Consider the following 17,786-nt stretch of genomic DNA (forward strand, 5'->3'; position numbering starts at 1 on the left):
CATCTTATTCATTCAGGCCCAAAACTCGACCCACGCCTAGAAAACTGACATCCAGACCGCATGTTCAGGCCCATATGCCTGAAAAGCAAATGCTTAGAATGGCTGAAGACCTTATTACCTTAATTAGGGGAAGCCAGCCTTCCCCCTCTAAGAGACCTAGAACTGATTTTCCTTCTGATCAGGAATCTGATATTTCTGTTTCATCTGATTACCAGGACTTGCCCTTATCTACCTATGAGGATTCTGATGCAGAGGATTCCATTCCCTCTGTTTCCACTCCAGAAGATTTTTCTTTTGGTGAAACCTTGCACACTCTTAGGGAGCATTTCCGCCGGGAAAGCCAGGATTACTCTGACTCCAAAAAGAGGCTTAGGGAGTTCTTACTCCTCCCTCAACACAGGCCTTTATCTATCCCTCCTGTTCTGGACATTGTAGATGAGACTTTCTTGGAATCTAGCCTTTCCCCAGACACTTTACCTCCAGCTCCCAGAAAACCTGACAGGTATTGCAGAGTACCATACTCTCACAAGTTCCTCTTCAAGAATCCTACTGCGGATCCAGAGACCATTTCCCAAGGACCAAAGGGCATTAAGGCTACTGCTGCTAAAAACCCTACCCCTTCTGATAGAGATTCTAAAGCCTTGGACAGATAGGGTAAGAAGGTATATACTTCTGCTACTTTGGCCATTAGGGCTTTAAATTGCCAGTTTCACATGTTAAAGTACCAGTAGCATATTATGGGGTTACTTAAACAGAAAAGTATGTTGATTTCTGACTGTGCTGAACACAAAGAATTACAGGATTTAATGCATTCTGCAGAACACGTTGGTAAACATACTTTGCAATGTGATTTTGATTCTTTAGAAGCATCTTGCAGGGCTGCTGTCACTGGGTCTGTACTTAGAAGGCATGCTTGGCTTAAGGAGCAAAACTTTCCAGATCATGTTAAAGCTAAATTACTGGATGCTCCCTTAAACCAAGACTGACTGTTTGGCAACAAAGCTGAAGAAGTCCTCAAAAAATGGAGGAAAAAGCTAAATCTATGCAAACTAAATATTTCCTGCAAGTACAGCCTCCCAGATTTAGTAGGCATTGGCCTTCAAAGAATTGGTCCTTTCCAGCCTCTTCCAAGCCTTCTCAGTCCAAACCCAGGAACAGCAGACCGCCTAGGTTACAGTCTCAGGCTACGCACAGTCCTAAGCAGTGGGGGGCTCCCACTTCCAAAGCAGGAAGTAGTAAGACACCCCCCTATGGAAAAATGGCACAATGACTTAACATTAACCCTTCCAAGCCCTGTTCAACTGCCTGCTCCCTTAAGAGGAAAGCTATCTCTGTATGCAAAAACTGGGAACTCATTACCCAGGACAAATGGGTTTTGAATATAGTTTCCCAAGGATACAGATTCCACTTTCACACCCTACCAACCCCAAACGGTTGGCCAGACCTACCCCCAAATCATCGGGCAGAGGGTCTACAGCAGGATGTTCATCGTGTTTCACTGTTGCAGTCATTACTCTTGGGTTATCCTGCTGGCAGGCTACCCTCAGTCGGCCAGAATTCCAAAGTCTAAGTCCGGCGTTGGTTGCTGTCACCTCTTCCCTGACATCAGTGTGCCAGGGGTATAAAAGATGCAGCCGACGTCATTTTCTTCAGTCTTTCTTGCTGCGCGGTGCCCAAAGCAAAAGCAGTTCGCAAGTGCCGGTCGGCCGACTCTTGAGATATTCAAATCCGAATTTCAGAACCGAAGTCTTCATTAAAGCTAAGTACCCCATTGGGGAAACTTTTTTCTTGCTCCAGACCAATGTCAGAAAAAGTTAACAATTGTATTTCTTGTGGGAAGCAAATACCTCATAAGGATTTTCACTCGTACTGTATTCCTTGCCTAGACCCTGATCACAACGTTGCTAGCTGTCGGTTTTGTGCTAGATTTAACCAACCCACTATTAAGCGTCGGTTCGATTTTGCATTTCATTACTTTGGCCGAAGATTTAATTATATAATGCCATCGGACCAGCCGACAACCGGAGTTTACAAAAAACGCAAGGACAAGGAAAAGCATAGGCATCTGAGGTCCAAAACTGATGATGAGGCCTCTGCTAGGCCAGTCGCCGGTTCTCAGTGAGGCGCTTTCCCATTCCCTGCCGCCTGCTACCTCAGAGAGACAGGCCGCTTCCAACTCCCACGTGGAGCCGAATGAGCCACTGGATACTCAAGGTATTGGACACTTGGAAATCATTCCCTCAGACAGGTCCAGAGCCACTGAGCAGGCATCGGCTTCTGAGGGTGTCTTCAGACCTACACAACTATATATTAAGCCATCTTCAGTTTCAAAGGCAAAGACTAAAGTAGCTCTAAAGACAAAGAAACAAGTACAGCATTCTCCTGCTCAGACTTCCATGCCTAAAAAACAGATGCTCAAAATGGTCGAAGAACTAATTACTTTGATCAGGGGCTCCCATCCCCCTCCTGATAAGGCCTAGGCAAGAGACAGAGTATGATTCTTCTGATCAGGTTTCTATTTCCTCTGATTCCTCCTCTGAACAGGATTACTCCATGCTTCCCTATGATGATTCTGATGCTGAAGAATCCATTCCTTCAGCCTCTCCTCCTGAGGATTATTCTTTTGGGGAAACCCTGCATACCATGAGGGAGCATTTCCATTGGGAGAGCCAAGATTACTCTGGATCTAAGAAAATGCTCAGAGACTTTCTGCTACTTCCTCAGCACAGCCCCCTTGCTGTTCCACCTGTTCTAGTCATTGTACATAATGTATTTTCAGAGTACGGCCTGTCTCCTGACTCTTTACCCCCTGCACCTGCTAAGCCAGACAGATACTGCAGGGTCCTGGATTCTCATAAATTCCAATATAAAAACCCCGCTGCTGACCCAGAAACTATATTTCATGGTCCTAAAGGGGTCAAAGCTTCCACTGCAAAAAAACCCTGTCCCCTCTGATAGGGATTCTAGGGCTCTAGACAGATGGGGGAACAAAGTCTACACTTCTACTACCCTGGCTGTAAGGGCTTTAAATTGTCAGTTTCATATGCTTAAATATCAGCAAAATTTAATGTCACTGCTTAAACAGAAATTGTTGACAAATACTGAATGTTCAGAGAACAAGGAATTGCAGGATTTATTGCATGCAGCTGAACAAGTGGGAAAGCATACTTTGCAATGTGGTTATGATTCACTGGAGGCCTCTTGCAGGGCCGCTGTTACAGGTTCTGTTATTAGAAGGCATGCTTGGTTAAAGGAACAGAATCTGCCTGATCATGTTAAAGCAAAATTATTAGATGCACCATTACAGCATGATACTTTGTTTGGTACGCCAAAGAGGTGTTGAAAAAAATGGAGGATAAAGCAAAATCCATGCAGACAGTCCAGGATTTCTTACAGGTACAGCCACCCAGGTTTAGCAGGAACTGGCCTTCTAAAAATTGGTCCTTTCCAGTGTCAGACAGGCCACAAAGAGGCAGATACAGGCGTCCCAGAGGCAGATCTCATACCAAAGGCTCATACAAGCCTAAACAATGGGGTGCTCCTACCTCCAAAAGCGGAGAAGACAAATCACAACCTTACAGGAAATAGTCCCAATGACTTTCCTCTACCAGATCCAAGCACTTTTCTTTTGGCAGCCCCCTTAGGGGGAAAACTAGCACTTCGTTCATCAAATTGCCAAATGGTTACCCAAGACAAATGGGTCCTGAACATAGTGTCCCAAGGCTACAGGTTCCATTTTTACACTCTACCAAGGTCAAAAGGTATGCCAGACCTGCCACACAATCAATGGGCAGAGGCACAAAAACAAATTACAGCCCTCATGGACATGAGGGCCAATCAGCAAGTACCACAACAAGAGCAGGGGCAAGGATTTTACTCCAGACTTTTCCTAGTACCCAGAAAGGACAAAACCTGGAGACCAATACTGGACCTGTCTATACTAAATACATTTCTGGAAGTTCCAAAATTCAAGATGTTGACTCTACAGCAGCTACTGCCCATGCTGGGCAAGAAGGCTTGGCTCGTAACTTTGGACATAAAAGAGGCATACCTGCATGTCCCAATCAGACAATCTTGCAGAAGATACCTCAGATTCATAGCTGGCTCAATGCATTACCAATTCTCTGCACTGCCCTTTGGCTTATCTACTGTGCCCAGGGTCTTCACAAAATGCCTGGCACCAGTAATTGCGTTTTGCAGACAAAAAGGAATTCAAATATATCCCTACTTGGACGACTGCCTAATTCAAGCAGAGAACAAAGACATTCTTCTAAAGCATCCGGCGTTTGTAAAAAGATTACTAATTGGCCTAGGGTACACAGTAAATGAAAAGAAATCAAAACTAGTGCCCTCTCAAGAGATAATATTCCTGGGTGCAAGCTTAAATACAACTGCCCAGATGGCTTATCTCATGCCAGACAAACAAAAGCATCTGACTACTTACTTCAAGAAATTGGCAACAAAAAACCACTTATCTGCAAGGAAATTCCTGCAGGCCTTGGGTTTCATGGCATCCTGCATTCTACTAATTCCATATGCCAGACTGCATATGAGGAAACTACAATGGTATCTAAAAAGTGTTTGGACTCAGCATTGCCACAGCCTGGAGACAGTAATTGCACTCATTCCCTGCCTGCAACAGGCATTTCGATGGTGGGCAGAAGCCTGTCACCACAACAAGGGTCTGCCATTCAGTCTACCCATAGCCAGACACTGACATCGGATGCATCAGATTATGCCTGGAGGGCCCATATGGCAGGGAAATGTATTGAGGGCACATGGCCTGCAAACCAGATGCATCTTCACATCAATCAAAAAGAGATGCTAGCTGTTCAAAATGCCCTGACAGCTTTCAAGGGCCTGCTTCATCCAGGACAGTTACTGATAAAGACAGACAACACTACGGTCATGTGGTACATAAACAAGCAGGGAGGTACACATTCCTACCCCCTCTGCAGACAAGCAATGACCTTATGGGACACAGCATTGGCTTTTCAAGTTCACCTGCAAGCACAATTCCTGCCAGGAAAAACAAATACTCTGGCAGACGAACTAAGCAGAAACCTCATGGATCCCCACAAATGGAAACTGGATCCACAAGTCTTCAGCATGATAATAAGGAATTGGGGATGCCCAAACATAGATCTCTTTGCCTCCCCTCACAACTGCCAGTTGCAGAAATTTTGCACAAGGATTTATCACAAGCAAGCATGGAAAGTGGACGCCCCATCCTTCAGCTGGAAAAATCTAACAGTATATGCCTGTCCTCCACTGCCTCTCCTTCCCAGGGTACTCCTAAAGGTCAGACAAGAGAAGCCAAAAATGATACTGATTGCACCAGAGTGGCTACGCCAACACTGGTACCCAATCCTAAAGAGCTTGTCTCAGGGTCCAGCATGGATATTGCCTCAAACTTCTCACTTGCTGACCCAACAAAACAATCAGATCCTGCACAGCCAACTCAGGACCTTAAATCTGGCAGCATGGCGGATAATGTAGCCATTCAGAACACTCCTCTTTCAAAAGCTGTTATGGATGTTACCTTGGAGGCCAGAAGGCCCAGTACCAGAAAATCTTATGCAGAGAAATGGAAGAGATTCTGTGCTTGGAACAAGGAACAAGGCATTGACACGTGTGTACCAAATATCCCTCAGATTTTACGATACCTAACTGAGATGCTGAACAAAAGCCTTTCTTTCTCATTAATTAAGATTCATGCCTCTGCCATTTCAGCCCATTACAATGCGGAACCACCTATCTTTTCTCATCCTTTAATAAGGCAGTACCTTAGAGGGGGCAAAAACATTAGGCCTCCAAGGAGAGCACCAATTCCAGCCTGGGACCTCAATTATGTTTTGGAAAAACTCACACTGCCTCCTTTCAAGCCAGCATCAACAGCAGATATAAAATTCTTATCCTGGAAAACAGCTCTGCTCCTAGCAATAACCTCTGCAAGGCGAGTCTCGGAGTTACAAGCTCTCATGGCTGTGGAACCTTTCATCATTTTTCATCCAGACAGGGTATCTCTGAGGACAAACCCTACATTTATGCCTAAGGTGGTGTCCAGTGTGGCCCTCAACCAAACCATTCACTTGCCTACCTTTTATCCAAATCCACAGAACAAAGGTGAGAAAATTCTGCATTCTTTGGACATACACAGGCAGCTACGCTTCTACTTGGACAGAACTAAAGCTTTCAGAAAGACTGAGCAACATTTAGTGTCATATTCTGCAGGATCACAAGGAAAGGCGATCTCAAAACAGACTATTTCTAAATGGATAGGCCATTGCATCCATTTCTGCTATTCTCAACATGGCAAATCAGTGCCTAAGGGCATTAAGCCTCATTCCACCAGAGCAGCAGCCACTTCATCAGCCTTCCTCAGAGGAGTATCAACCAAAGATATCTTAGAGGCTGCAACCTGTAGTTCAGTGCACACCTTCACAAAGCACTACCACTTACCTCTTTACTCTAAGTCCAGAGCAGGCTTTGCCACTGCTGTCCTACAGGGCCTCATAGCCTCTCCTAATCCTATTTAGCCCAGCCACCCATCCTCAGCTTTGGGATTCAACCCAAGAGTAATGACTGCAACAGTGAAACACGATGAACATAGTACAGTTGTGTACCTACCATAAATGTAGATGTTCTTGTGTATTCACTGTTGCAGTCCAGGTTACCCACCCGCCATCCCCCTTTTCTTTGCTGGGTCATATCTGCACTTCTCTATCCTATACAACCTATCTGGTGTATTTGCTTGTAGATGAAGAAAATGTTATTTTTGTCAATGCATTTTTATTGGCATATTTTTCAGCCTACCAGTTTGCGGGCACCTGACATCTGGGGCAAGAAAAACTGAAGAAAATGGCGTTGGCTGCATCTTTTATACCCCTGGCGCACTGACGTCAGGGAAGAGGCAACAGCAACTGATGCCGGACCTAGACTTTGGAATTCTGGCCGACTGAGGGTATCCTGCCAGCAGGATAACCCAAGAGTAATGACTGCAATAGTGAATACACTCAAACATCTACATTTATGGTAGGTACACAACTGTACTTTCTCTCTCTTCTGAGTATCAGGGCTATTCAACCTGTCCCAGCAGAAGAATGGGGACAAGGTTTTTATTCAAGACTTTTCCTGGTACCCAGAAAAGACAGCTCCTGGCGTCCTATCCTGGACCTCTCTATGCTAAACACCTTTTTGGTAATCCCAAAATTCAAAATGCTAACACTTCAACAGCTGCTTCCTATATTAGGCAAAGATGCCTGGTTGGCGACCTTAGACTTAAAGGAAGCTTACCTGCAGATTCCAATAAGGGAATCTTGCAGGAAATACCTACGCTTCAGGGCAGGCTCCATGCACTATCAGTTCTCTGCACTTCATTTTGGCTTATCTACTGCACCCAGGGTATTCACCAAGTGTCTAGCTCCAGCCATTGCATTTTGCAGGCAGAGAAATATTCAGATATACCCATACTTGAACAATTGTCTGATTCAGGCAGAAAGACAGGACTTGCTATTAAAACATCTGGCATACGTAAAGAAACTTCTAACCTCACTGGGGTACACCATAAATGAAAAGAAATCTCATCTAGTACCCTGCCAGCAGATTGTATTCCTGGGAGCAAGCTTGAACACAACTTCCCAGATGGCTTTCCTCACTCCAGCGAAACAAGTTTATTTGACAACCTACTTCAAAACTACTGGCCACAAAGACTCAGCTATCTGCAAGGAAAATTCTGCAAGCCCTGGGGTTCATGGGCTCTTGCATTCTACTAATTCCATATGCAAGACTGAATATGAGGAAAGTACAGTGGTATCTAAAAAGCCTATGGTGTCAACATTCACAGGACGTGGAATCAATGATTCCTATCATTTCTTGTATAAAGACAAAGTTCCTTTAGTGGGCAGAGGCCTGCTACCACAACAAGGGGCTCTCTTTCACTCTACCCCTGCCACCAAAATCCTAACAACCGACACATCAGACTATGCATGGGGGGTGGCTCACTTGGCAGGGCAGTGCATTCAGGGCAAATGGAACCAGAGACAGATGCACCTGCATATCAACCAAAAAGAAATGTTAGCTGTACAGAATTCCCTGACAGCCTTCAAGGACCACATTCTTCCAGGAAAATTATTGATAAAAAGACAGACAACACCACAGTTATGTGGTACATAAGTAGGGGGGAACCCACTCGTACCCTCTCTGCAGACTAGCCATGGCTCTGTGGAACACAGCCTTGAGCCACCAAGTGCACTTACAGGCTCAATTCCTGCCAGGCAAGCTAAACTCTCTGGCAGACGACCTAATCAGAAATCTCATGGACCCACACAAATGGAAACTGGAACCAAAAATATTCAACCTCTTGAGAAACAAATTGGGGACTCCAGAGATACACCTGTTTGCCTCCCCTCAGAACTACCAATTGGACAAATTCTGCACAAGGACTTACCACAGTCAAGCTTGGAAAGTGGATGCCCTGTCCTTTACCTGGGAAAGCCTCTCGGTTTATGCCTTTCCCCCTCTGCCTCTCCTCGAAGGTTCTGCTAAAGATCAAACAGGACAAGCCAAGGACAATACTGATTGCACTAGACTGGCCACGCAAGCAATGGTGCCCCTCTTGCACAGTATGACACTGCTGGAACCATGGCACCTGCCTCAGACCCCTTCCCTGCTGTCCCAGCAGATGTGCCAGATTCTGCATCCCCAACTTCAAACCCAGAACCTTGTAGCCTGCCTAATTCCTTGAGCTCTCCAATAGCACCCCTCAGTAAGCAGGTGCTAGATGTCCTTTTAGAGGCAAGGAGGCCTAGTACTAGAAAATTCTATGCTGAGAAGTGGAAGAGATACTGTTCCTGGAGCGAGACTCAGGGGATGGGCACAATGGTGCCCAGCTTACCTCATATACTTCAGTACTTAACAGAAATGCTCCACAAGGGCCTATCCTTCTCGTCAATTAAAATTCATGCCTCTGCCATTTCAGCACATTATAATACTGAACCACCCCTCTTCTCTCACCCCCTGCTAAAGCAATTCCTCAGAGGGGGCAACAATTTAAGACCCCCCCCCCCAGGAGAGCCCCTACTCCAGCATGGGACCTTAACTTTGTATTGGAAAAGCTCACTCTCCCTCCCTTTGAGCCAGCTGCAACTGCAGAGTTGAAATTCCTTTCTTGGAAAACAGCCTTCCTTCTAGCCATCACTTCAGCAAGAAGAGTGTCTGAATTACAGGCCCTCATGGCAGTGGATCCCTTCATTATCTTCCATGCAGATAGGGTTTCCCACAGGACCAATCCTTCCTTTATGCCCAAGGTGATGTCTAGTGTGCCCCTAAATCAGTCCATTCATTTGCTCACCTTTTTCCCAAATTCACAAAACAAAGGAGAATGAATACTGCACTCTTTGGATGTGCACAGACAACTTAGATTTTGTTTGGACAGGACTAAGCCTCTCAGGAAATCTGAACAGCAGCTGCTAGTTGGCTGTGCTGCAGTGGCAGAGGGGAAAGCCATTTCAAAACAAACCATTTCTAAATGGATAGCCAATTGCATTCATTTGTGCTATAAGCACCATGGAAAACCTACCCCACAGGGAATAAGATCACATTCTAACAAGGCTGCATCTACCTCTACAGCATTTCTCAGAGGAGTCCCTACCAGGGACATCCTAGAAGCTGCTACCTGGAGCTCTGTACATACCTTCACCAAGGGATTACCACATGCCTGTTTTTTCCAAATCCAGAGCTGGCTTTGTCACTGCAATCTTGCAGGGCTTAATAGCTGGCCCTCATGCCCTCTAACTTCCTATTCCCTTCCTTAGCTTTGGGAATCAACCCAAATGTGTTGACTGCAACAGTGAAACATGAAGAACATAGTACAGTTGTGTACACTTACCATAAATGTAGATGTTCGAGTGTATTCACTGTTGCAATCCTGGTTACCCTCCCTCCAGCCCCCTGACTTCTCTTGGCTCTACCTCTCCTTCTTGTTTAGTGTAGTTAAGCTTTCTGGTATATTTGCTTTTTGATGGGAGTGTACCTTAACATATAATTGCTTCCCATTGTGGGGGAACCTGACATCTGGGGCAAGAAAAACTGATGTAATGGCATCGGCTGCATGTTTTTTATACCCCTGACAACCTGACGTCATGGAAGAACAGACGGCATCCGACGCAGGAATCCAAGACTCTGGTATTCAGGCCAGCTGAGGGCTACCTACAGGCAGATAAACAAATGTGATGACTGCAACAGTGAATACACTCGAACATCTACATTTACGGTAAGTGTACACAACTGTACTTTTTATTTTGAATGCGCCTACATTGTAGGGAGGTTGCTATAGATGTATGTGCTCTAACTGCGGATGAGCTGAAGTAAAGGCTTATTTCTTTTGCTGCAGAGATGAAAGAAGCTCTGAAAAGAAAGAAAATAATGAAAGAACGCTTCAAACAGGAAGAAAATATTGCTAATGCTATGATTATTTGGAACACTGAAGTTCTTCCAAATTGGGAAACAATGTGAGTACTTTTAAGAGAAATGTGCCAAACCCAGAGATATAATCTGTTGATTTTTTTATTTGCAGTGACATTGATTGTTTCAGTATATTTCACTAGCCTGTACAATATCCTGAATTTTGTTCCACATTTCTATGCCCCCATTTTATGAAATGCATTTAAAAGGATGTCATTTCAGATTTGATACATGAGTGTCACTACATTACTTGAGATTGTCATGATCCACTGTTTCTGAAAATACCTGCAGATCCATGAATAAACCCTCTTTGAAAACTGTGTACTTCAGTGAACAGTTGGTTGAGTTGTAAGGGACAGTTATGTAGGGTTCGCATCAGTACCTCTCAATTGTCCAGCTTTTTGCAGAATGTTCAGATTTGTACCTCGTATTTTTGGTCTGTTCCTCATAAAATTTGTGGTTTTCTGGAACATCATTAAGGGTTGAAGTCACTAAATAATGGCAGACATTTGAGTTTCAGACTTCATATCCTTCAGAAAGTGCATGCTAATGCACAGCCTATTATTCTAACAACTTTATACGTTTATAAGAGCAATATTTAAAACATATCCTTGTTTTTGGGCCTTTGTCCAGATTTATTGTGCTAAGAAGTTGAGAGGTATGCTTCACATGAATTGAATAGTATGTGCCTGTTGATGTCCTGCTCAGAGTGTGCTGGATTGCATGAAGAGGGTTGGGAGGGTGGCCTAATGGTTAATGTGTTTGTCTTACAAACACAAGGTGCAGGGTTTGAGTCTCACAAGGGATAATTGGCTAGGCTTAAAATGGATTGCAAGGGCAGTTAGCTTAGTACTAATCTACGAACCTATGAACCTATAAGAAAGGATGTTAAGCAACCAGGTTAAATATGATGAGCGGGTATTTAACTTCTGGGTCCTACTTTTGCTGGCTTTCTGCAAAACTGTAGCTTGAGAGGAGTTTATTGCTAAAAGGCATAATTCTAAAGTTGATCGGGTGGCCTGAATATGTAAAACAGAACAAGAAGCGCAACATGTCTGAGAAGAGCTGTGAGGAGGAAAACTGGTTATGTTATGTAGCTTTTAAAGAATAATCAAGCATGCAGGAGTTGGTGGGGAGAATGACTGTGTCACTTTTGTAAGAGATTAATAACCAGCAAATGAAAACAAAAAAATGTTCAGATGCAGTGTAGTACTACAGGACCACCCCTTATGCCCTCATCAAAATCTAGATCATGCATGTGCTTAGCCACGTCAATGATTTTGCTTGTACAGTCAGGATGCTGAATGACATATTGGCCACACTAATCATTGGTTAAGCACTTGCAGTGACAATGCCATTACCTGGATCCACATGGTTAAGTACTGATGGATATTAACAAATCCCCTAAACCACATATGCCAGCCTTCTCACTTGTAATTCTGCTGTGGGATTAATGCCACAAACATAATGCAGGGTGGCATTATCGCCATATTGTAACCCAATATCTTGCTGTTAGTTTGTATAATCTGTTTGTTTTCCATATTTTTTTCTTTCACAGTTAGGGGGATAGGCAAGCAAGTAATGGAGGAAAAATGATGTGTTTTTTGCATTATCATAATAACATTTATCTTACGGGTGGGGTTGTTTTTTCTACAGGAGACATACGCGAAAAGTTCGAGATTTATGGTGGCTAGGTCTTCCACCTAGTGTTCGAGGAAAAGTGTGGAGTTTAGCAATAGGAAATGAACTCAATATTACTCATGGTAAGTAGATTCATGTTGATAAAATGAAATGTGAAAAAAGTTAAAGTACACTTAGATATATGAAAAGTAGGGAAACAGTTTGCTTACAAAACCAGCATTACACATACAGACAAACATAGACTATCTTGCTGTCAGATTCCATTGTATCTTGTTACTACTAAAGTTCCAAGTACCGCTCATTTTGTCCTGGCAAAGAGGCAGTGTTGACTCTGCAATTTCCATTAGACAGTTGTTCACACATCAGATGTACACTTCATATACTTATCTGTCCTCTAGAATGTTGTTTTAAATTTTAAACAAGAGTTTTCATTTGACAGCTATGTCATATTTGGGTGCTTTTGTTCCTTGAAGAAAGTTCTCAAAAACTTAAAGAACTCATAAGATGTGTAGCCAGCAAGTATATTTATAGTCAGAAGTTGTTTCCAGATGTTATCTCAGAACACAGCATTTGCCAGTAAACTTGCTTAAGTTACAGTGTATCCAAGTGGTGGTTGTTTGTTTCAGCTATGTTTTTTTATATGAACACATGAATACCATCCATTCATCCAATTTCCAGTAACCTACCTTTTCCTTTGTAGAGTTGCAGGGTTATGCTTGCTGGAACCTACCCCAGCATCTGTTGGGCACAAATCTTTTAAGGCCTGTTCTGCACAGAATGCCTGTTTTTAGTGCTTAATACATGATGAAAATTCATATACATGCACTCATCCAGTCACACAATTATGATGCATACTGTATTTTACCCCATTTATCTTGACAGCACAGATCTGTCACAGCAAAAATCTAATTTTACAAGTTGGTCGATCATCCCTACCATTTTCTTTCTGCCAGTCATCAGCAGTCCTTCAGCTGTTATGTCTTATTGCTAATTTTAAATATCAATAATAATGAATACATTAGACATTAGTTTTTCTGAAGCATCACTTAAATTCACAGCAAAGAAACCCATCACTAGATGAGGAAGATTCTATGCAGTCATTCATACCATTTCAAAACTCATCTTACAGCAAAAATGTACTTGTATGCATGTATTGTTAGACAAAGATAACTGTAATATTGGGCCCCCATCTTGACCTATTAGTTTGGATCCTTTCAGTTATATCATAAATAGACAAAATCTTTGCATACATTTATGAACTTCACATATACTAATGCCAGCTTCATTATATACTAAGAAACAAATTTCCCATGACTTCAACACCCGTTTCATTATGACCATTCAAAAGCTAATCAAATACACATCAACAAACATAAACTCAAGCTCCCAATATATATACAAATTCCTTACCTGATAACAACAGACTCCCTACCCCAGGCAAATCTACTAAAACTCCCTCAACTCCTTCATTTACTGTTCAGCTGTACCCACCTCTCTTATACTCAAACTCCTAAACAAACTCAAACACTGCTCTCTTTCCTCTGATTATCTTCCCCCAGAGTGTCTACAGCTAGCAGAAATGTGATTGCATATTCAGTTAGCATTCTTATAAATCACTGTCTTTCAGAATGTTATGTCCCCCATTTGTGGAAAAAATCTATTATTACTCCATTACATAAAGGTGGAAATTCCCATGATCTCTCTAACTATCAACCTATCTCTATACTTTCTCCATTATCAGAAATCTTAGAAAAATGTGTACAGACACAATTACTTAAATAACTCCTGGATAATGATCTTCTTGCTCCCACTCAACATGGGTCCCATCCAGGGCATAGCACTATTACAGCCCTGCTGTCATTCACTGATACTGTGAACAAGGCCTTGGATGCTGGTCACCCAACTTCAGTAATCTTACTGGATCCATCTAAGGCTTTTGACACAGTATCACATAGTAAACTACTAAACCAAGTTTCAAAACTAGGATGCTCCACCAAATCTCTCAACTGGTTTACCTCTTACCTAAACAGTAGGGAACAATCAGAAAGATGGCATAATTTACAGTCTGATTATCAGACAAACAGCATAGGAGCCCCACAAGGATTTATTCTAGGGCCACTACTGCTTAATACCTTCATCATTGATCTTCACAAAGTTTCCCAGCTAGGCAATCTTATCCAATATGCCGACATAACCCAACACCTGCCCGGCACTCTGCTCAATACTACAGACACTTACTCCTATGCAAAAACTTAGATCCTCGTGCAAACAGCTGTTAACAGTAACCAAACCCAGCAAAAGAGCTGGACAGTGTCTGTACTCCCATATCATAGCTAAACTTTGGAATTCCTTACCCTCCCACATAACTCAAATTAACTGTATAAAAGCTTTTAAATCAGCACTTAAAACATACTACCTAAGTAACCTCTCTTGCCCCTGCAAAACAAACAGGCCACCTCAAAATGACCCCTAATTAATTATGCATGTCAAATATGTTTTAAAACTTCTGTCTTGTATACAATTGTGCAATTTTCTCTAAAGCACACTATAAATGGTACTGTTACATATCTTTGCTTTTTTATATACGTAACTTTCTGCCTTGTATATTGCAATGCCAAGCCTTAATAATATATACTAGTACTGTACTGTATTACATACCTCTGCTTTTATATATGTAACTCATTTATCATTTTTGTTAAGTTTGTGTACTTTGTAATACTTTGTGGAGCTTTTCTTCCTGGGCCTCCACTGAAAATGGGCTACAGATCCATTGAACTTTCCCGATCAACAAATGTCAATAAATAAATAAGTAATAAGATTTATAAACCAAACAGATACTGTATTATCTAATTATAGACTAAAATGTTTGTAGTCATTAAATATGTTTTAAATGTTTACTTGCCGTACATACCTTCAGTAAAATTCCATTCCATATGTCATCCTATTAACTTGTAATTATATTCTGGTGTTATTCATCCCTGTAAGTGTCTTTTAAACTGGATGTCATAGTTATCCTGGAGTTCATTGTCTAACAGGCTGCCAGCATAACATAACATCACCTGATGTAATGTGTCACATCACATCACATATCAGAAACTTGTGAATAGGGGAGGTCATGGTCACGTCCATAGTGATACTAAGTGATGTGCACACTAATCTAGGACCTCTACTCTAGCCCCTCCCCCCACCACCACCACCACTCCCATTCTTTTATCATTGCCTCCATTCTTCCTCTAAGTATCCTAATTTTCAAAAAAGGTCTCTAAACAGAACACGCAACATGTGATGCCTGTACCTATGTCTTTAACTTAACTTGATCAGGTAAAGTTAGAAACTACAGTGTCCATATTTGCTGTGCTTAGCACCAGCCTGTTCTAACTGATTGTTTTTTGCAGACATGGTGTTTTTGCCCCGGGTTCTGCCTGATCTGTTTGCCCTTGCTGTGCTTGGGCTCACTCTGCTCCCCTGCCCTACACCCAAATCTCACCCCCCCACTATTCCTACATTTATACCTTCACACACACTACATCCACAATATACAGAAACCAATCAAATACCTTCATACTGTATTATCTCCCTTAACACACCAGTTAATCTAAACTTTCACCTATCATCATTTCACTAACCTTGTAAACTTAATCTTACTTCAAACCCTATACTCAATACCTTTTGACCAATCTCTCTCTCTCTCTCTATGTATCGATGTTACTTATTCTGCCACAAAATGATACTTTTCTCATATCTAATCTCATTGCTAATAATCCTTATTTTCGCTACAATTCTATCCTACCAAACCACCACACACTGTAATACATCAGTAACTTCCACCAACAACCTGCATTTCAAACATAGCTGCTACTCTAACATCTTTCCACAGCTATTTCACAGTACCCTCATGTATCACTTGCCCCCATATAGCAACTACTGTATCCTTCAAATCCCATTTTATACTGTTAGCTCCAACCCATGTTGCAAAATATGACTCTTTCTACACTTATCTAATCTTCATCTGATTATGGAATGTAGATGCACATCCAAATCCAGGGCAAAACTCAAATGCTAGCAAAAAAACCCACTAAAAACCTAAATTTATTTACTTTGAACATAAGAAGTATATGCAACAAGATAACCCCTCTGCATGCCTGGATAGAAGAAATCAAACCAGATATACTAGGCCTAACATTACATGGCTACACCTCAACATAAAAGATACAGAAATTACACCTCCCAACTATGCCATTTGTAGAGTAGGAAGACAAACAAGGTAGAGGGATAGCCCTTCTATATCCTTCCATACTCAATATTCCACCCTACTCAAACAGTACAGCCATCTTTTCCAGTGCCGAGATCTTAATAGCCTCCTTGAACCTCAATAATACAAAAATAATCTGTATCATTGTGGTCTATATTCCACCTGGCAGCAACATACCTGTCCTGGAAGATATATTATCTTGGACATCACAAACTATCAAACAATAAACTGTCATGTTAGGTGACATGAATATCGATTGGCATTCTGTCACAGCCAGCTCTCCCACCAGTAGCATTAATATGCATGGCTTTACCTAGCTAATCACAAGCCCAGTACAATACAATAAAGACTTCACTTGCCATTCCACTTTGGATTGGATTCTAGTCTCTCACTCAAAAAATGTTTCCTCCTCAGGTACACTCTCTGTCTCACTTAGTGACCATCTTCCCACATAAGTTATCAGAGCCTGTACCCACCATCCAAAAACACACTCATTGAAATCAGTTCGAAACGCAACTAAATTCAGTCAGCAAAAACGTAATGATTTACTCCATAAAATAAACTGGACACCACTAAAACTACTACCTCTCAATGATGCAGTCCAGTATTTCAATTCTGCCTTCCTAAAAATACTCTATACTCTAACTCCCTGTACAAACAAAAAGGGTAAAAAAAATGCAACCTCATGAATATTCAAGTACTGTATTAACCTGATGAAACAAAAAGACCTAGACTGGAACATATGGAAACTAAGTAAAACTGAACAAAGCCTTCTCTTTTTCAAAACACTCCGCAATAGCTTAACTAAATTAGTCAACAAAAGCAAAATATCCTACTACTCCCACCTTCAGCTGCAGCATAAATGCAACCCCCCAAAAATTCTGGCACTCAATATCTCCCCTTCTCAGTCCTGGTACAAACAAAAAGAGCACTACCCTTCACTCAGTGTCCCCCATCACTGATAGCAGAAGAGTTTAGTAAATGCTTCATAAAAGCCATAACTGACTTACTGACTACTAATACTAACACTACACTCCACCACTTACTGTCAGCCTCTAACATTTATTTATTTATTGGCATTTGTTTACCAGAAAAGTCCATGGGGCCAAAAAGAGCCCATTTTCAGTTGGTGCCCGAGGAGAAAAGCTCCACAAAGGCAGTTTGTATGAGAGTACATAGTTATACAGAACACAATTAGTAAATTGAAATGTGTTATACAAAACACAACTAGTAAAAGAAATACAATTAAAGGCACATATTAATAGGCTAGGCCAGTCCAGTTGCAAGTTCTGTCAAATATATAAAAATATATAGTTTGTAATGACACATACATGAGAAAACACAAGTAGCAAATAGTAATATTACAAGGCAGATGCATTAAGCATGTACAGTGGTAGGTGAAGTTGGGTAAGGAAGGTAAACAGAATAA

At 41.9% G+C, this 17,786-nt stretch overlaps 1 protein-coding gene across 5 annotated transcripts in view; it reads left to right on the forward strand.

Annotated features, from left to right (window-relative positions):
- The window catches only part of TBC1D12 (TBC1 domain family member 12), a 1,516,811-nt gene that overhangs the window by 963,166 nt on the left and 535,859 nt on the right, over nt 1-17,786 (forward strand). For all 5 annotated transcript variants that reach the window (XM_044056656.1, XM_044056658.1, XM_044056657.1 and 2 more), the window contains 2 exons: nt 10,394-10,511; nt 12,121-12,227. In XM_044056656.1, the coding sequence (XP_043912591.1) occupies nt 10,394-10,511; nt 12,121-12,227 (225 nt within the window). The remainder of the gene's footprint in view (nt 1-10,393; nt 10,512-12,120; nt 12,228-17,786) is intronic.

The sequence above is a fragment of the Protopterus annectens genome, chromosome 14.part0, assembly GCF_019279795.1.
Source record: "Protopterus annectens isolate FY-2018-M chromosome 14.part0, PAN1.0, whole genome shotgun sequence".
Classification (NCBI taxonomy): Eukaryota; Metazoa; Chordata; order Ceratodontiformes; family Protopteridae; genus Protopterus; species Protopterus annectens.